Source organism: Chlorocebus sabaeus, chromosome 16, assembly GCF_047675955.1.
Source record: "Chlorocebus sabaeus isolate Y175 chromosome 16, mChlSab1.0.hap1, whole genome shotgun sequence".
Classification (NCBI taxonomy): domain Eukaryota; kingdom Metazoa; phylum Chordata; class Mammalia; order Primates; family Cercopithecidae; genus Chlorocebus; species Chlorocebus sabaeus.
Genome location: NC_132919.1, coordinates 4,412,618 through 4,432,204, shown reverse-complemented (window position 1 = coordinate 4,432,204; position 19,587 = coordinate 4,412,618). Strand labels below are relative to the sequence as shown.

Below are 19,587 nucleotides of genomic sequence, written 5' to 3'. Positions count from 1 at the left end.
AGCTATAGCTCCCAGAGGGAAGGTCCAAGGAGTCAGGCCCTGGTACATCTAGGAGGATCTGGGAGAACAGAATTCTGGACAGAGTGGGGAGTTCCTGGCCAGTCCTGGCCCTGACCTATGTGAGGCCCCACCCAGCCCTTGGAAGGAAGGAAAGGGGAGCTCATTTACTGGAAGGAGGAGCCTGCTGTCCCACCCATGGCTCCATCAGTAAATTCTGGCAACATCTTCAGAGACCAAGCCCAGGGTTGGTGGGATGTGCTGGGGCAGGAGGTGACTCCAGAGGAAAAGTGCTCCCTGTAGCCTCACCCTGGCCTTCCCCCTTCCGCAGGGAGCCCCCGCGGGCCTCCCGGCCTGCACTCACCACCTCAGACTTTCACAGATGCGGGCGGCATCACCAGCTGGTTCACCCTGGGGAAGAGACGGGCGGGGGTCAGGGCGGCGCATCAGCGGGGGCCGGGCCCGGGCACTGCTCTGGCACATCGCGTCCTGGGGGCCAGCTGACCGGAGGTGCTGGGCAGGGACCTCGTCAGCCCCAGGGGGAGGTGGGAGAGCCCAGGGGTGGGGAGAGGAGAGAGAGACAGGAGTAAAGAGGAAAGGAGAAAAGTCAGAAAGTAAGAGGAAGGGGAGGGGGTCCCAGCTTTGAAAACCACGAAGTCCAGAGCCACACCCACCTCTGGACCCACCGGACACCCCTGTGGCCCCCACAGCTCCAGGCTGAGCCCCAGAGGCACGGGAAGGCCTGGGGGCTGGACCCCAGCAACCAGGTCACCCACCGGGTGCATGGGAGGTCTGTACCCTCCCCACCCATCCCAGGGCAGGGCTCACAGGGGCTATCACGGTCCCTGCTTCCCAGCAGGCACAGCAGGCCTTCCCTCACCCCCACTCACTGCTGCTCAGCCTTGGCGCGGTCGCTGAGGAAGAAGAGAGCGGTGGCGAGGAAGAACATGCCACCCAGGACCACGACGAAGGGGCAGAGCATGAGCGCGTAGCCCAGGCTCAGGAACTCCCAGAGCGGGGAGTCCTTGGTGCTCTGACGGATCAGGTCTGAGATCTGTGAGGATTTGGGGGTGGATGTCAGGGCAGAGCCCTCCCGAAGCCCCCCAACCTCTCCAGGCCAGCCCCACCCCAGGGTTACTCACAAAGCCAATGAGGTAGGGGCTCCCGGCATCCCCCAGCAGGTGGGAGGTGAAGCTCTGCAAGGCCACAGCAGTGGCCCGCCGGGTGGGGATGACCACGTACTGCGGAACAGGCAGGCAGGTCAGCGGCCAGAGGAGCCAGGCCCACCCGCCTGGCCCCAGCCCATGGCGCTTCTAAAGCCCCCACACCCTCAGACTCTCCCCTGCCCTGGATCTTGACACCTCTCCCTGCTGGGTCCTACCTCCTCCCCACAGTCCCCTCTACTGCCCACCCCCCAGCCTGGCTGCTCCTCTCCCACTAGTCACCCCTCTCCTCCCTGAGCCCCTCCCATCCACACACAGCTGCAGTCACCCCCTCAGCCCCAGGGGCTTCCACACCTCTGACCCAGACCACTGCAGCCTGCCCCAGACCGAAAGCATCACTGGCCTCAAACCCGCTGCGCCCCCAGGACACCCCTCAGAAATGACAATCTTCACCTCCCTCCCAGCTACATGCGGTCAAGGGAGGATACTTTGGGGGTTGCGTGGGTGCCAGTCACTAGAGACCATTAGCCCAGAGCCCTCCAAGCCTCAGAGTACTGGAGACGTCAGGAACGGCCGTGCCGCCTTCCTGGCGTGGCTCCTGCTCCATTCCTGAGACCAGGGTGCCTTGGCTTCTGCCCTTGGCCCTGGGTCATGGGGACACTGAGGTCCAGAGAGGCACATGTTCCCGAGGGAACCCGAACCCCAGCCGTGGCCATTTGTCCTCACCTCCCAACAAGCTAAAGACCCATCTCGGTTCCTTCCCCTCCCTGAAGACCAAGTGAGGCCTCGACTGGCCTGGGACGGGAGCTGGTGAGGCAGGACCCTCACGCATGGGCACCCTCAGCACTGAATGCCAGGCCCTGCTGGGCCCCAGACCCACAGGAGCTTCGCTTCAAAGCTGGGCAGGCCAGAGTCAGGAGGGGCTGGGGTGGAGGTGGGATAGGCACAGCCAGCTCTGTGGGTGCCCAGGCAGCCCCTGTGCCCTGAACTCCGGCTGCCTTGCCTCCTTGGAGCGCCAGCCTTAGTGGGCATTGTGTGCAAGCAGCCAGCACCCATGGGGCATCCCGTTGGGGGAGGAAGGGGTGGGTAGAAAAAGACCTGAGCCTGATGAGACGAGTGGCCCCATTTCCAGCAGGAATGAACTGTGACACTTAATAAACTGGGACACGATTTCCCTGGGACCCTGACCCTGCCGTTGTCAGGGGCTCCCTGGGGGTGGAGGCAGGGGAGGGGTCCTGTCCAGCACCAAGAGCACCTGATCCGCAGACTCACTCCTCCCTTCACGCTGGGCCTGTGCAGTGACCCTGGCACACCCCTGCCACCGCCCCAGCCCATGGACTCAGGAGGACACAGTGGCACCCCGGGGGTAGCGGATATGCTGGGAGGCTTCCTGAAGTGCCTCTGCAGAGCCAGCAGGGGCCGCAGTGCCTGGCAGACTCATCTGCGGGGCTATCCCATGCTGGGGCGCCCAACCCCGTGCACCCTGAGAGTCCACCCCTGAGTCCTTCCTCTCTCTGCCCCAGAGCCTGCCCCGACACCTCCCAGATACTCTCCCCTGGCCACGGGACCAAGTGTCACACCCCTGCCACCCCCAGATGGCCACAAATCCCTAGCCCCACTCCTGGCTCCTCCCAGGGTGCTCCCATCCCCACCCAGGGACCCAGGCCCCTGCTGGCTGCTCAGACAGCCCTTTGTCCCTGGCTGGCTGGTCTAGAGCCCATTGTTGGCCCTGTGAAGACAGCCTCTGTCCGCCCGGCCCCAGCCGCAGGCACGCCTGGGAGCCAGGCTGAGCAGGGAGGGCAGAGCCCATGGATGCTCAGACCCGGGGGGGCGGGGTGGGAGGAGTGCTGGCAGGCACCACCTCAGTGCCAGCCTGGCACTGCCAGCCTCCCAGACACTAACCTGAGCCTCAAGACACCCTCTCCTACTTGGTCCCCACATCTCTGCCTGCCTGCCCAACCCTATTTTCCTGCCCTGTCCGGAGGTAGACCCCAAACTCTGATCCCCTCCCTGCCTCTGGGTTCATATTCCTGGCAGGCCTGCCTTCCCCACCCCCCACCGGCCCTCCCCAGCCACCCCTGTGAGGTCAAGAGGCCTGGGTCCGCAGCACAAGGTGACCTCGGCCTGCCTGGCTCACCATGAGGATGTCTGCAGTGATGGCCCAGTTAGAAAACAGCAGCGTCTCCCCGACGAAGATACAGATCTGCCCAGGAAAATGCAAAGCCACCATCAGGGGTGCCTCCATCCACAGCAGCTGCAGCCTGCTCCCTACACACTGGCTGCCGGCAGGGAGCCCACGAATCCTCACCCCTCCCGGGCCCACATCCATTCATGGGCTAACCAGAGACCAAGCCATCCCCGCGGCCCTGAGGCACCCAGAGGCCCTGGACAGGCTGTGGCCAGGCTGAGGATGAGCAGGGGCACCCAGAGATCAGGAGCCTCCCCAAGGGAAGGGAACGTCCAGCAAATCAGACCAAATGTCCTATTCCAGACCCTCCCGTGGCCCAGGTCCAGCTTCCCGGCACCCTTGCCCCTGCACTGCACTCACATAGGCCCCTACGATGCTGCTCTTGGCAGCCACGAAGATCAGGCAGATAAAGATGGCAGAGCCCAGCATGCCCACAGCACACACCAGTGGGTCGGCCCGCTGGGTCTTCAGGCGGCACCAGCGTGTGGCTCCTGCACCCGTGACCACACCCAGAAAGCCCGTAAAGCAGGTGATGGCCCCAAAGATGAGGCTGTGGGGACAGAGGACAGTGGGGCATGAGTTGAGGGGGCTAAGGCTGAGGAGCTCTCCTGTCCGAGGTCCCTCGCCAGACCCGGGCCCACCCCGTGGGGCCCCACCTGTCCTTGGCTCCACAGGGCGGGCTGTTGCACGTCTCCGCTGTCTTCTGCACAACTTGGGCGCGGTGCAGGTAGAGCGGGATCCACATGCCCAGGGCCCCTGTGGCGAAGGAGACAGCCGACGTGGCCAGGGAGGAGAAGACGTAGCTGCGGCTGGGGAGAGGCCAGGCAGTGACACTGAGCTCAGGGACCTCCTTCAGCCCCCATAGGCAGCCCCATGCACTGGGGGACAGGAGGCCCTGAATGCCTCGTCTTACAGGCTCCAGGGGTGGCGGTTCAGGCTGCAGGAATAATCAATTCTAGGGGCCAAAATGTCCCCCCCTAGCACTGAGACAGCAGAGGTGGTGGGGTGCCCTGCAGGGAGAGGCCCTCTCATCTCAGCACCCCTCCCTCTTCCCACCAGACCCCTTCCCACGGTACTCACTTTCGAATCAGGGCCTTCATATCTCGGAGCCATGAGGTCCGGGTCTTGAGCTGGTCCCCGAGCTGGTCGGCGTGGCCCCTTTTAGTGGCCGGGACCAGGATGAGGATGAGTGTTCCTGTGATCATGCCCAGGACAGGGGACACCTGCCAGGGAGCAGGGAGTTAGGACACCAGGGCCCAGTGAGCCTCGTCCCTGCAGCAGGAGGAGGGACTCGGGCAAGCCGTGCCTTCTCTAGGCCCTAGGGGTCTCCTCTGAGCTGGTATCTGCCCAGTCTTCCCAACTGGGCTGCTGAGAAAAGCTGGGGCTGAAGTCAGTCAAGAGACTGGAGGCTTGAGAAGGACTGTCCAGACCAGGGGCAGGACCAGAATGGGGAGGGTACAGGGAAGCTGGACAGACTGAAGGAAGAAGGAGGGGTGGGTGAGTGGAGCGGTGGATGGATGGATGAAGAAGAGATAGCTAAAGAGGTGGATGGAGAGATGGACAGAGAGGGAGGGATGGACAGACGGATGGATGGACAGATGAATGGAAGATAAGTAGATAGCCGGATGGGATGATGACTTTCAGGGAGGAGGTAATTCCTGGAGAAGGTTCCCCACATAGGTTCCTCAGTCACGGGGCCCTGGGAAGGTGCTGTCCGGGTATGAAGTGTTGGACTGACAGATCAGGCGGGCAGGCATTTGGTGGGGGGGCCCATGCAGGCCCCACAGAGGCTCATGAGCCCTTTTGGCTCTTCCCTGTGTCCAGCCCATTTTCCAGAACAGAACTTCCAAGGCCCCAGGCTTCTCTCCGGATGGGAGGGTGACATCCTGGCAGCCTGGATTCCATCTCGCCAGCCCCACAGAACAGACTGGGAGCCCCTGGGCTGGGGAGTTCCTCTGCCTGCGGCCTCCCTCCCCCCCCACCTGTCCCCCTCCCACACTAAGAAATTCCACGGAGGCCACTTCCTTCCTGCTTTTAGGAAAAAACACTTTGTCTTAAGCTTCCGCTCCTCTGAGAGACTGGGGATCTCTGTTTCCTCCGATTGCACTGGCCTGGGGCCTTGGTAACTTGCCCCAAACCCAGCGAGACAGGAAGTGGCTCCAGACCCCGGGGCCCCCACACAGAGGTCTTGTCCCAGCCTTACCCTAGCACAGTGCCAGGGCTGGAAGCAGGAAGCTCCGCCATGGACCTGGAATTTCCTGACATGGTGGGAGAATCCTTGATTCTCTCAACCTGGGACTCCCGGGCGGGAGATTCCAACCCTCAGCATGAGGGGCCCTGAGGGTGGCAGGGCTGTGTCTGGCTCTGACACCTCAATCTGGACTCATCTGGAAGGGCAGGGATTTCAGAGTCCAGGCAGCTGGGGGAGGAATCCTGGAAGTCTGTGTCCTAGCCTGGGATACAGCTCTGGGCAACCCTGGGGTGAGATCTGGACTGAAGAGTGTCCTCGTGGGAAGGGACGTAGGCCTTACCCGCAATGCCCAGTGCCAGTCTCCGGCTGCCTGCTTCACACTGGAGCCAGTGATGTAGCCCAGGCCACTGCAGAGAAGAGAGACACGTCAGGCTGAGCAGAGACAGGGGCTGGGGACAGGGAGTGCCTGCTGGTCTGCAAGGCAGGCTGCCCACCCTCCCCACCCAGCCAGCTGGCCAGGGAGCAGGTCCAGGCATTTCTCAAAGGCTGACCACCTACATGTTTAGCTCTCTGAGGGCGCCCACCTGGGCCAGAACCCCAGGGAGTGGGAGCACTCAGAAGTCCAAGGGAACCTTGCCCAGATCCTCACCCAGCCCCTGGCATCTCCGGCTCTCACCTGCCCAGTGGGATGGCGAAGTAGAAGACGGACAGCATGAGCGTACGCGTGTTCTTGGTGAAGAGGTCGCCAATGATAGTGGGGGCAATGGTGGAGTAGCTGGCCTCACCGATGCCCACCAGCCCCCGGGACAGGACCAACAGCCAGAAGTACTGTGGGGAGGGGTGGAGGATGCTGAGGGACCAGCTACCCATTGTCTGCCTCTCATCCTTTGTTCCCACTTTGCTCCCTCCCCCTGCAGGGCCCAGGAGCCAGTAGAGAGAAGGGTGAGGGTGCTGGTGGGCTGCACCTCCGTAAAGACCACCTCCCCCGGCCACTCCGGGCCTCAGTTTGCCCCTCTGTGTAGTGGGTCTGACGGGGCCAGGACTATCCCAGCTTGAGAGTGGTATGGCCCAGGCAGGCCCCTCTGTCCTCATAGGCACTGGGGACACAAGCCTATGTCTCCACTACTCCACCAACTGGGAGACCTCCTCCCTGGTTCTGACTCCACATCGGGAGCCTCAAGCCACCACCCTCCACTCTGTCCCTCCCCCAAGCCGGGTGGCTGGGCCAGCCCTGGCAGCACTGAGGGACCAGTGGGGAGTGGGGAGGGGGCAGGGAAGCCCAGGGGACCCAGAACCCCTCCCCCTATACACATCAAAGGGCAAAGCCTGGCTGAGCGGGGAAGGGTGGGGCCCTGCCAGCTGCTGGTAGCATGACCCCTTTGATGTGGACCTGCTCCCTCCATGCCCCAGCTGCCCGGGGCCTGAGAACCCAGCCTGGTCATCTTTCCCCAGCCCCACCCCGGCCACCCATCTGGCCAGCATCGCCCACATCCAGCCCTCCCCTGGGTCTCCCTGACTTCCCTCCATCTGCTCACCTCGCTCCTGGCTGCTGTGCCTGCAGGTGCTGCCTGCGTTGGCCCATCTCTGACCTCTTCATGCTTGTCTCTCCTCTTCCTCCCTCTCCCCATCTCCCTATTTGCCCTTAGCTCCTCGCCTCTGTTTCTCTTCCTGGCAATCACCTGCCTACAGCCTTGGCCTGTTTTTCTGTTGGGTCATTTGTCTCTTTTGCATTAATTTCTATTTCTTTTCTTTCTTTCTTTTTTTGAGACAGAGTCTTGCTCTGTTGCTCAGGCTGGAGTGCAGTGGCGCCATCTCACTTACTGCAACTTCTGCCTCCCCTGGGTTCAAGTGATTCTCCTGCCTCAGCCTCCTGAGGAGATGGGATTATAGGCACCCAGCACCACACCCAGCTAATTTTTGAATTTTTGTAGAGACGGGGTTTCGCCATGTTGACCAGGCTGCTCTTGATCTGCCTGCCTCTGCCTCCCAAAGTGCTGGGATTACAGGCGTGAGCCACCACATCCGGCCCTCTGTGTACTTTTAAAGAACAAACATGAGGCTGGGCACGGGGGCTCATGCCTTATAATCCCAGCACTTTAGGAAGCTGAGGCAGGAGGACTGCTTGAGGCCAGGAGTTCGAGACCAGCCTGGGTAACATAGCAAGATCTTATCTCTACAAAAAATTTGAAAATAAGATAAAAATCAGGCCAGGCATGGTGGCTCACGCCTGTAATCCCAGCACTTTGGGAGGCCAAGGCAGGTGGATCACAAGGCCAGGAGTTCAAGACCAGCCTGGCCAAGATGTTGAAGTCCCTTCTCTACTAAAAATACAAAAATTAGCCGGGTGTGGTGGCGGGCGCCTGTGATCCCAGCTACTGGGGAGGCTGAGGCGGAGGTTGCAGTGAGCCAAGAGCACCATTGCACTCCAGCCTGGGTGACAGAGCAAGACTCCATTTCAAAAAATATATATGGCCGGGCGCGGTGGCTCAAGCCTGTAATCCCAGCACTTTGGGAGGCCGAGACGGGCGGATCACGAGGTCAGGAGATCGAGACCATCCTGGCTAACACGGCGAAACCCCGTCTCTACTAAAAAATACAAAAAACTAGCCGGGCGAGGTGGCGGGCGCCTGTAGTCCCAGCAACTCGGGAGGCTGAGGCAGGAGAAAGGCGTAAATCCGGGAGGCGGAGCTTGAGATCCGGCCACTGCACTCCAGCCCAGGCGACAGAGCCAGACTCCGTCTCAAAAAAAAAAAAAAATATATATATATATATATATTTTAATATATATATATTTTAATATATTTATATATATATTTATATGTACGTCAGTAGGACATCATGGTGCATCCTAGCTACTTAGGAGACTGAGACAGGAGGATCAATTGAGCCCAGGAAGTCAAGCCTGCGGTGAGTTAAGATCACACCACTGCATATCAGCCTAGGTGACAGAGCGAGACCCGGTCTCAAAAACACATTTAAGGCTGGGTGTGGTGGGCTCACACCTGTAATCCCAGCACTTTGGGAAATCAAGGCAAGTGGATCACCTGAGGTCAGGAATTCGAGACCAGCCTGGTCAACATGGCGAAACCCCGTCTCTACTAAAAATACAAAAATTAGCTGGGCATGGTGGCAGGCGCCTATAATCGCAGCTATGCGGGAGGCTGAGGCAGGAGAATCGCTTGAACCTGGTGGTGGGGGAGAAGGTGGCAGAGGTTGCAGTGAGCCAAGATTGCGCCACCGCACTCCATCCTCGGCGAAAGAGCGAAACTCTGCCTCAAAACAAACAACGTTTAAAAATCAAATGAACATGAAAGGAAACCCTCCACGCATCTTATCCTGTAACCTGCTTTTGCCCCCTCGTTCTTATTTTTTTGAAACCCATTTATGCTGGTTAATTAAGTTCTAGTTCATTCTTTTCCTATTGAGTCTCACAGGGCCGGGCACGGTGGCCCACGCCTATAATTCCAGCACTTTAGGAGGCTGAGGTGGTAGGATCCCCTGAGGTCAGGAGTTCGAGACCAGCCTGGTCAACATGGTGAAACCCCATCTCTACTAAAAATATAAAAATTAGCCGGGTGTGGTGGCGGGCGCCTGTAATCCCAGCTACTTGGGAGGCTGAGGCAGGAGAATCACTTGAACCTGGGAAGTGGAGGTTGCAGTGAGCCGAGATTATGCCATTGTACTCCAGCCTGGGCAACAAGAGCAAAACTCTGCCTTGGAAAGAGTCATATATACCATTAAACTGTGCACACCAGTGATGGTCATTTAGATTGCTTTCTATCTTTTTTTTTGCTATTACTGTTCTTCTTACATGCATGATTCTACAAGCTGGAGTTTCTCTCTTGAGTGTATACCCCAAGCAGAAGGCTGGGCCATGGGAGAGACACAGAGTTTTACAATATCCTGCCATTTCGCTCTCCAAAGAGGTTCTACCAATTTACACTCCCACCAGCAGGGCTGGAGTCCCCGATTCCCCACAGCTTTGATCACACTTGGTACTGTCAGCCTTTTTAATTGTTGCCAATCTGACGGGTGTGAAATGGGATCTCATTGTTCTAATTTGCATTTCCCTGATGACTAGAGAAGCTGAGCACTGTCTCTTCCTACATGTATTGGCCATTTGGGTATTTTCTCCTGAAACGGTAGCTATCCCTTGCCCATTTTTCTACTGAGTTATTTGTCTTTTTCTTGTTGATTCATAGTTCTAGATTTTTTTTTTTTTTTTTTTTTTTTTTTTTGAGACAGAGTCTCGCTCTGTCATCCAGGCTGGAGTGCAGTGGCATGATCTTGGCTCACTACAAGCTCCGCCCCCCGGGTTCACACCATTCTCCTGCGTCAGCCTCCAGAGTAGCTGGGATTACAGGCACCTGCCACCACTAAAAAGTAGCCCGGCTATTTTTTTTTTTCTTTTTTTTGTATTTTTTAGTAGAGACGGGATTTCACCGTGTTAGCCAGGATGGTCTCGATCTCCTGACCTCGTGATCTGCCCGTCTCGGCCTCCCAAAGTGCTGGGATTACAGGCATGAGCCACTGCACCCAGCTTATCGTTCTAGATTTTAAGAGCATGCTTTTTGCTTTACTTCCCCCTTTTGGGACTTTATTCTGCAGGATGGTTTATTCTACAGGCCAAACTTTTCTTTCAATCCAGTTGGATAGACAGTTCTTCCCAAACCACTCATCTGAGATGCACCTTTCATCCTATGCTAAATCCCCGTAGACATGAGGACTCTGGCTCATTGATCTTAGTCCAGCCCTCTGCTGTTTTAGTTAGAATCGCTGTATTTTGATAACTGAGAGGCAAATCCCCTTTCACTGTTATTTTTTTCACAATGTTCTTGGCTATTCCTGGGCATTTTCTCTGCCAAATTAACTTCAGAATCACATTGCCAAGGTCTACCAGAAACCCCCATGGGATGCAAATTGTGACTGCAATGAATTTATGGCTTCACTGGAGGTGACCTGTTTCTCTCTCTGCCTTTGCTTATCTTCCCTCCCCTTCCACACACCCAGAGATGGACCCAGACCTGGCATGGTGGTCCTAGACTTGCTGGTCCTAGACTTACTGGTCAGTCCCAGGAGCAGCCTCAGAGGTTGGTGACCAGGGGCCTGGCCAGGGGCAAGATGAGGCCCTGAGGGGCCCTAGAGGCCTCTGGTCCAGTCCGTCCTTTTGACTGTGGCCGCCAGGCTCTGCTTGCTATCCTGGGCCTGGAGCTTTACCTGACCTGACCCTCTTCTGTGAAGCTGCCCATGAAGCAAGGATGTCCTTGGCAAACCTGCTGATTGTCTCTGCCCTCCCTCCAGTGTCCCTACCATCAACCCAAATCTGATCCCGCCACTGTTCTTCAAACTTTTCCAGAGCTCAGCACTGCCACAGAAGGAAGCCCAGGCCCTCTAGCCTGGCATTCAAGGTTCTCCATGACCCAGTCCCTGCTTTCTTTCCAGTGAGAATGCAATCCTCAAGCTTTCTTTTTTTTTGAGATGGAGTTTTGCTCTTGTCACCCAGGCTGGAGTGCAGTGGCACGATCTCTGCTCACTGCAACCTCCACCTTCCGGGTTCAAGCGATTCTCCTGCCTCAGCCTCCCAAGTAGCTGCGATTATAGGCATGCACCACCATGCCTGGCTAAGTTTTGTATTTTTAATAGAGATGGGGTTTTTCCACGTTGGCCAGGCTAGTCTCGAACTCCTGACCTCAGGGGATCCACCCGCTTCGGCCTCCCAAAGTGCTGGGATTACAGGCACGAGCCATCGCACCTGGCCCAATCTTCAGCCTTTCAACATACTCCACCATTTCTGCATCTGTGGGTTGACTCCCTCTGCCCATGCTACCTTCACCAAAAGGTCTAATCTCACAGTCCCGCCTGCCCAGTGCAAATGCCACCTCCTCTAGGAAGCCTTCCCTGACCCCATGGATTTCAAGAGACTGCTGTCTCTTTAGTGAGGACTCTCAGCACTTTTTCTGCACCTCTTGAAGGCTCTGAGCACAGGTGCTCCTGTCAAATCTTCCTACCCCGAAGCCTAGGTGCTCCCAAGGACAGGGCTATCCTGAAAGCTCTGTGAAGACAGATCATGCTCTCCCCTTCTTCCTTCATCTTTCTCTACAGCAGTCATCATGTGATTGCCACTGACTGCTTGAATATGCCTCGAGATGGGAAACTCACTACCTAATAAGGCAATGGTCTCATCTCTGGAAGGAGGAACAGAAACAATGACTCGCTGGGCACTCGACCTGTTCCAGGGTCTGGACCTTCACAGCTCAGCTGCTTCTCATGGGAAACCTTCGAGTTGGGAAGTATTATCCCCATTTTAAAGATGAGGAAACTGAGGCTCAGAGAGATTAAGAGTACATTCTTCCAGGTCACAAAGCTGAGTAGGCAACAAAGTCGGGATATTCAAGCCCAGGCCTGTGGGAGCTAAATGAGAAGACTCTTGTTTGTGCTGAATTGATGTTTGCTTCTCTGGGACGTCGACCAAAGAAGTTAGCTGGTCATCAGACCAAGTACAAACTGAGCAAGAACCAGAGAAGGGTAGTGACTCCCCCAGGGTCACAAAGCCAGGTAATGGCAGAGCCAGGACTAGGACACAAGGCCCTCACTCCTAGGCCAGACTTGTTCTTTGCATCCATCCCAAATCAGAGGGCCACTCAGAAAGAGTCAGGAGCCCACATGGGCTGGAAGGCTCTCAGGTCAGAGGCCAGTGTGGGGAAGGCCCCAGCTACAGGACTGGTTTACAAAAGTACCCGAAGGCCACCTCATCCTTCTGCACCGGGAAGACAGTGGGGTTCAAGCAGAGGAGCTGGAAGCCCCGGGCTGGATTAACACCAGCCAGTAAGACTAGCCACTCGCCGGAGGGAGCAGGACACCGGTCGGGGGAGAAGCCTGGGCGGGCCTCACCTGCTGGGGAATGAAGGAGCTGGAGAAGGTGACGGCTGACCAGAAGAAAATGCCACAGCTGAGAATCACCTTCCTGTTGAAGCGGTCGCCCAGGTAGCCGAAGATGGGGGCAGCCACCATGAAGCTACAGATGAACACTGCAGGGAGAGGAGAGCTTGAGGGCCAGCCCAGGTCCCTGCACCCCAGCCTCCCGGCCCATTTCACGCCGGCTCGAGGCCAAGCGTCTGTGCAGCAAAGGGACCAAGAAAGCAGCCCAGAGAGGCAACCTCAGCCCGAGCTGCACCTCAGGAAGGTGAGAAAGGCCTTCCGAGGTCAGGCACGTCCATGATGCCATCCTCTCCCATGTCTGTCCAGTTTGCCCAGTTTGTCCAGGTTTGGGTGAGCCCTTTGGGTACTTTTTAAAAGAGCAAAGATCTATTTATTGAATGTTTTCTACACGCCAGACACTATGCTAGGGACTTACCATGTTGTATCTCACTTATCTTTTAAAAATTTTTTTGGGGGGCCGGGCGCAGTGGCTCAAGCCTGTAATCCCAGCACTTTGGGAGGCCGAAACGGGTGGATCACGAGGTCAGGAGATCGAGACCATCCTGGCTAACACGGTGAAACCCCGTCTCTACTAAAAAATACAAAAAACTAGCCGGGCGAGGTGGTGGCGGCGCCTGCAGTCCCAGCTACTCAGGAGGCTGAGGCAGGAGAACGGCGTGAACCCGGGAGGTGGAGCTTGCAGTGAGCTGAGATTCGGCCACTGCACTCCAGCCTGGGCCACAGAGTGAGACTCTGTCTCAAAAAAAAAAAAATTTTTAATTTTTATTGTTTTGAGACAGGGTCTTGCTGTGTCACCCAGGCTGGAGTGCAGTAGCATAATCTTGGCTCACTGCAACCTCCATCTCCTGGGTTCAAGTGATTCTTAACCCTTAGCCTCCTGAGTAGCTGGCATTACAGGCATGGGCCACCACGCTTGGCTAATATTTTACTAGAGATGGGGTTTTGCCATGTTGGCCAGGCTGGTCTCCAACTCCTGGGCTCAAGTGATCCGCCCACTTCGGCCTCCCAAAGTGCTGGGATTACAGGTGTGAGCCACTGCGTCCAGCCATATCTCATGTATCTTTGTATCTCATGTATCACGTACCTTTCCAGCCCCCTCCCACCCCACAGATGTGGAGACACACTCAGAGGAAGAGCGACTTGCCCAAGACCCCCCAGGCAATATGTTCCAGCAGGGATCTGACCCCAGTTGCCTGACTCCAGAGCCTGTGTTCCTTACATGTTACCACACTGCACTTCTTATTCTACTTGGGAACAGAGGTCAGAGAGGGGAAGGGATCTACGCAAGGTCACACAGCAAATCAGGGCAGAACTGGGCCTGGAACTCCCGATTTCACACTTGCCAGACCACACAGCTGCCCTCGCTCCCAGCACACTGCAGGACCTTTCCTAATGGCTGAAAACACCGTCGTCCATCCGTCCATCCTGTCATTCAACAACAACAATTTTTTTGTACCTACAAGGCACCAGGAACCGTTTTAGGTGTTCAGGACACATCAATGAACAAGAGAGACCCCATGGAGCTCTCACTCGAGTGAGGAGAAACAGACATTAAAGAAATAAATCAATAACACAGCCTGTTGGACGGTGGGAGGGGCTGACACAGGAGCTTGGAAGGGTGTGTGTGAGAGCAAGTGGATACCACAATTTTACATTTTTTTGAAACAAGAGTCTCACTCTATCACCCAGGCTGGAGTGCAGTGGCACAATCTCGGCTCACTGCAACCTCCGCCTCCTGGATTCAAGTGATTCTTCTGCCTCAGCCTCACGAGTAGCTGGGATTACAGGCATGTGCCACCGTGCTCTGCTAATTTCTGTATTTTTAGTAGAGACGGGGTTTCACCATGTTGGCCAGGCTGGTCTCCAACTCCTGACCTCAGGTGATCTGCCTGCCTCGACCTCCCAAAGTGCTGGGACTACAGGCGTGAGCCACTGCGCCTGGCTGAGAGAAATTGATTGATATAGGTAGCTTAGCTGGTGTTTTGTTTGCGAGATGGCGTCTTGCTCTGCTGCCCAGGCTGCTGGAGTGCAGTGGTACGATCTCCGCTCACTGCAACCTCTGCCTCCCAGGTTCAAGCAATTCTCCTGCCTCAGCCTCTTGAGCAGCTGGGATTACAGGCACCTGCCACCACGCCCAGCTAATTTTTGTATTTTTAGTAGAGACAGGGTTTTGCCATGTTGGCCAGCCTGGTCTCAAACTCCTGACCTCAAGTGATCTACCTGCCTCGGCCTCCCAAAGTGCTGGGATTACAGGCATGAGCCACTGCACGCGGCCACCACAATTTTAAAGAGAGCAGTCAGAGAAGGGGATATTTCAGCCAGGACCTGGAGGAGGTAAGGAAACAAATCATGCAATTATTGGGGCAAGAACAGCAAGTGCCTGTGCCCTGGGGCAGGAGTTTACTTAGCATGTTGGAGGAACAGGAAAGAGGCTGGGGTGGGGCCCCGGAGCCCACTGTGATGACTGTGACGTCCATGGGTGAGAAAGGAAAACATGAGGGGATGCTGAGCAAAGGCCGTGACCTGGCTTTGTTCTTCCAGAACAAGAGGTTTAGGAAGACTCCACAGGGAGGCCACTGCCAGTGATGGGAGGGGCCTGGGAGGTCCCAGGTGGGATGAAGAGGCCCAGAGCAAGGCAGGGTAGACCCTAGGTCACACAGCGAGGTGGCCCCCTATTCCTCCCGCTAGAAAGCAGTCCCATAGCTGATGGGCAGATGGCCAGACAAAGGCTGGGAGCGGCAGACATGGCAGCCAGTTGGCCTCTGACCGCCAGGCTGAATGTGTGAGTAGCCCCGGCTGCTCCTCCATGGGCCTGAGACCCTGGCAAGATGCGACCTGAGAGAAGAGAAAGAGGGAGGGAGGGAGGGAGGGAGGGAGGAGGAAGAGAGAGAGGTGAAGGAGAGGTGAGAGGGCTGGGCAGAGCTCCGCTGAACCTGGCTGGAGGAGTGACTACCCCTCTCTTACGCGAGCAAGAACAGGTCAGCGAGTGTGCATGGGTGGTGGGTGTGCAAGCAGACCTGTTAATTCCAGAGGCCTTGGGTAGAATCAGCATGCGGGTGCACAAATCCGGGCATGAGACACACACCCTGGGCTCAAATTCACCTCTGCTCCCTCCCGGCCAGTGACCTCAGTCAGGCCACAGCCTTTGTGTGTCTCACCTTCAGTGGTGTGCTGATAAATGTTTAACTGGCTCTGAAAAAGGGGCAAGGGGAGCCCTGATGCAGCATGTTTGCTTTTTTTTTTTTTTTGAGATGGAGTTCTGCTCTTGTCGCCAGGCTGAAGTGCCGTGGCGCCATCTCAGCTCACTGCAACCTCTGCCTCCCAGGTTCAAGCGATTCTCTTGCCTCAGCTTCCCGAGTAGCTGGGATTATAGGTGCCTGCCACCATGCCCGGCTAATTTTTGTATTTTTAGTAGAGACGGGGTTTTGCCATGTTGGCCAGGCTGGTCTCAAACACCTGACCTCAGGTGATCCTCCTGCCTCAGCCTCCCAAAGTGCTGGGATGACAGGCGTGAGCCACCGCGCCCGGCTGTGTTTGCTCATTTCTGTGGTGTAAACACTCCGCCCTGGCTGAGTTCAGGCTGCTCACATCATGTCACTGATGGGCGTTGGAAAGGGATGTGCAGAAACATCCCATTGTCCAGTGTTTCTACCACACAAATAGAATAGACGCCACTCACCATAGGAACACAGATAACGCCTAAACACAGCCAAATAATTAGGAAGTGAGGACTTTTGAGTAGTTATTACCTTTGTTTCTGATTATTTAATTGTAAGCTGATATCATTTAGTTTTTAACAATGGTTGTATTTTACGACCAGCTCACACACCATTCCTGAAATGTTAACAATTGACTCTCACGAGCCGGCCCGAGCCAGCGCCAACATCCTCGTCTGTAAAATGAAGATAAAAATAGCCACTCTCCAGGGTGGGTCTGGGTGCTGGATAGCACGTGCAAGGTGCTTAATGCCACACCCTGCCCAGAGCGGGCCGGCCTTGGTCAACACTGGGCCCTTGTTTAAATTAGTCAAGGCAGAAATTATTTCCTCACATCTAGAAAAGGAATTTTTCCTGCTGGGCCTGCCTCCAAGGGCCTGCCCGAGATCAGATCAGAACGTGGCAGGAGGGAGATTTCCAATTGCATCAGGACTGACACATGTGAGGAGGAGGAGGAACTGTTTTCTCTGTGCTTGTCTGTGCTAGGTGGGGAGCGGACAGAAAGAATCAGAAGAGAATTTGCCCCCTGTCTGGTCAGCGGCAGATCCTGTTCATAGGTTGCTCTGTTTAAAGGACAACCTATGCTGGGGAACCACCAAGGAGCTCCAGATCCTGCCAGGATAATGAAGAGAGGCTTCCTGGAGGTGGTGGCGTCAAAGTTGGGCACTGAAGCATGCATAGAAGTTTACTGTTACAATAATACTTAACATCAATAATACACACTGAGATATAAACTTCAGATCTTACGAGCAATATTATATAAAGGCTCATGAGGCATCTGATGCTTACTGTTCATAATAACTGCAGTCAGTTATCATGGAGCACTTATTATAGGCAAGGCCCAGGATGCAGACTTGACATATGCACAGATGATGTCACTGGGTTCTGTTCTCTTCATTTTACGGAGGAGACAATAGAGGCCAAAAGAAGTGATGTCACACAGCCAGTGTGCGGCTGAGCCAGAATTTAAACCCCAATTTGGCAGACTCCAGAGTCCTTGCTCTAAATCACTCCACAGACTGCCATGCTGGGAAGGGGGAAGGTCCCAGCTGATGTTCCCAAGGTCAGGGAAAGTTCAGGGCCTGTTGAGGACAGCAAGGAGACTGGTCAGGCCATGGCCTGAGGATGCTGAAGAGGAAGTAGCGAGAGACCAGGCTGTGGAGGGAGGACTGGGCTCAAGACCAGGACAGGATTTGGTGTTTAGAAGGTGACAGAGAACCACAGCCCGCTCTCTCTACCCCGCCCCCCAACACCATGGTGGGACCCTTGAAAAAGCCCCCTCCCCAGGGGGGTGAAGAAGGGCTGGAGGGACGTGACCCAGACCTTCGCCAGAGCCCGGCCATCATGCTCCATTCTCCCCTCTTGCCTGCAGTGGAGCAGGAAGCACAGGCCCCTCCTAGCTCTTTCAACCCCTCGGTTTCCGGCTGCTCACTCAGATGGGCAGAAGCCCCAGGACTGCAGGTGGACTCCTGGCAGACGCTGGCACGCCCCATGCCCACCCAGCGGCCCCAGTCTGATGAACTTGCCCAAGCACCTACGTGCCCTAAGCTCACCTGATCCTCCCCACGTCCACCCCCATCTTACAGCTGGGGTCACTGAGGCCCCAAGAGGTGGAGGAAGTTGCCCGAGATGACAGACCAAATTAGGAAGGCACAGTCTGGACCTGCCTGCCCCTCAGTGCCTTCCCTTGGGACACGGCAGTCCAGGGCCAGGAGGGACGTGAGATCCGTCACTGCCGCCCTCCCTCTGCTCAGGACAGACAGGAGGGAAGATCCCCTCCTGGCCCTCTGGAGGTCACAGGCTATGGAGGGGCCTGAACGCAATCAGGGTAGGGACGGGGAGGGGGCTGAGAGAATGTTCCTGGCAGAAGGGACGGGATAGGCGAAGCCTTGCCCATGTGAACCGTGTCCGATGGGGACACAGAGGCCAGCAGGCAACTCTGCTGAGAATAAAGACCAGCCTGGGCTGGGCCTCCAAGCTAGAAGCTTCCCCTGCCCACCACCCCGCAATCCCGTGGTCTTTGTTTGTTTGAGGAGAGCTTTCTGGGCAGACTGGCAGCCCCACCCCTGGTTTTGGTAGGGGCGGCTTTCCCAGCAGCTCCCGCGGGGACATCCTGTGGAGGGTGTGGGGAAGCCCTCACTCAGCTCACGTGTGCTGAGCCCACAGGTCTGGGACAATGGAGAGGCAGGGCAGGGAGCCAGGGCCGAGCGGGCAGGGCCGCGACAGCAGGGAGGGAGGAGTTAGAGCAACCCGCCTGCCTCGGGGTCTTGGGCCAGGGCCTCACCCCCTCCTCCTCGCCGGGCTGGTAGGCGTCAGAAAGTCAGAAGGGTGGACGCGTGCTGTCCACCTCTCATGGCAGCCCAGAGCTCAGAACCCCCACGGGGACTCGGTGTCCTGGTGGGCAGCCCCAGGACCCCCATCCGTGGTCAGGGGAGCCATCCCCATGGCACACATGGCCTGTATGACCCCAGAAGGCAGCTTTGGAGCAGGAGAGGGCAAGTCTGGGCTTGGGGGAGCCCTGAGCCCCCACTCTGTGGCCTTGGAGCCTGCATTCGGCCTTTGCCTCAGCCTGGGCTGAACCACGGCTATTTTTACATGGCTGATCTGTTATTTGGAGAAGACTCGCCATCCTCCACATCCTGTGGACAGGGAGGGTGCTCAGGCAGGCATGGGTGGGGCGGGGGCCAGGCTCTGCCATCCAAGGGACGGCCTAGGCTGGCCAAGCTGACGGAGAATGCTCAGGACAGATGGCCCTGTCAGCGCCTGAAAGCTCACCACACTCAGACTTCCCGGTGGAAGGACGGGAACCACCTGCTCCGTGATCCCCTGCTCAGGATGTAAACCCTGTGTTGGCCTCTCAGGCCTCAGGGTGAATGAGGTTTTGGGGCCACCCTTTAAACAGAAGGGCCCTGGGGAACAGCCACAGCGGCTGCCCAGCTGTGCCTTCAGAACCCAAGTCTGCTGAAGCAGGAGCCACTGGGCTAGTTAAAGAGGGGAGGGGAGAACGGCCAGAAGGAGACTCACCCCCAACAGCAGAGGCACTGTCTGGTTTCAGTCTGAGCTGGCTCTTCCTCTGTCCCCACTCTCCCTCCATTCCCCCATCCCCATCCTGGCACTTCCTCGTGAGCCCACAAACCCCAGCCCTGAGTAGCCTTCAGCTTCCTCTGCTGCCCCCTCCCACACTTGGTCCCAGAATGAATATCCTGAGACACACATCTTTTTGTTTTGTTTTGGTTTGAGACGGAGTCTCGTTCTGTCGCCCAGGCTGGAGTGCAGTGGTGCGATCTCAGCTCGCTGCAACCTCCACCTCCCAGGTTCAAGCAATTCTCCTGCCTCAGCCTCCCAAGTAGCTGGGATTACAGGCACCCACCACCACAACCAGCTAACTTTTTG

General features: G+C 56.8%; 1 protein-coding gene across 2 annotated transcripts in view; it reads right to left on the bottom strand.

Moving 5' to 3' along the window:
- The window catches only part of SPNS2 (SPNS lysolipid transporter 2, sphingosine-1-phosphate), a 41,332-nt gene that overhangs the window by 1,712 nt on the left and 20,033 nt on the right, over positions 1–19,587 (bottom strand). The window contains exons 3-12 of one of the 2 annotated variants that reach the window (XR_005236749.2): positions 12,431–12,567; positions 6,216–6,367; positions 5,880–5,946; positions 4,429–4,571; positions 4,005–4,157; positions 3,709–3,898; positions 3,298–3,363; positions 1,140–1,238; positions 878–1,051; positions 362–408 (exon numbers count right to left, since the gene is read on the bottom strand). Coding sequence is in view for 1 of the 2 variants with exons in the window: in XM_008009918.3 (XP_008008109.1) it covers positions 366–408; positions 888–1,051; positions 1,140–1,238; positions 3,298–3,363; positions 3,709–3,898; positions 4,005–4,157; positions 4,429–4,571; positions 5,880–5,946; positions 6,216–6,367; positions 12,431–12,567 (1,214 nt within the window). In the remaining variant the exon portion in view is untranslated. The remainder of the gene's footprint in view (positions 1–361; positions 409–877; positions 1,052–1,139; positions 1,239–3,297; positions 3,364–3,708; positions 3,899–4,004; positions 4,158–4,428; positions 4,572–5,879; positions 5,947–6,215; positions 6,368–12,430; positions 12,568–19,587) is intronic. The other variant, XM_008009918.3, reaches the window with a different exon arrangement.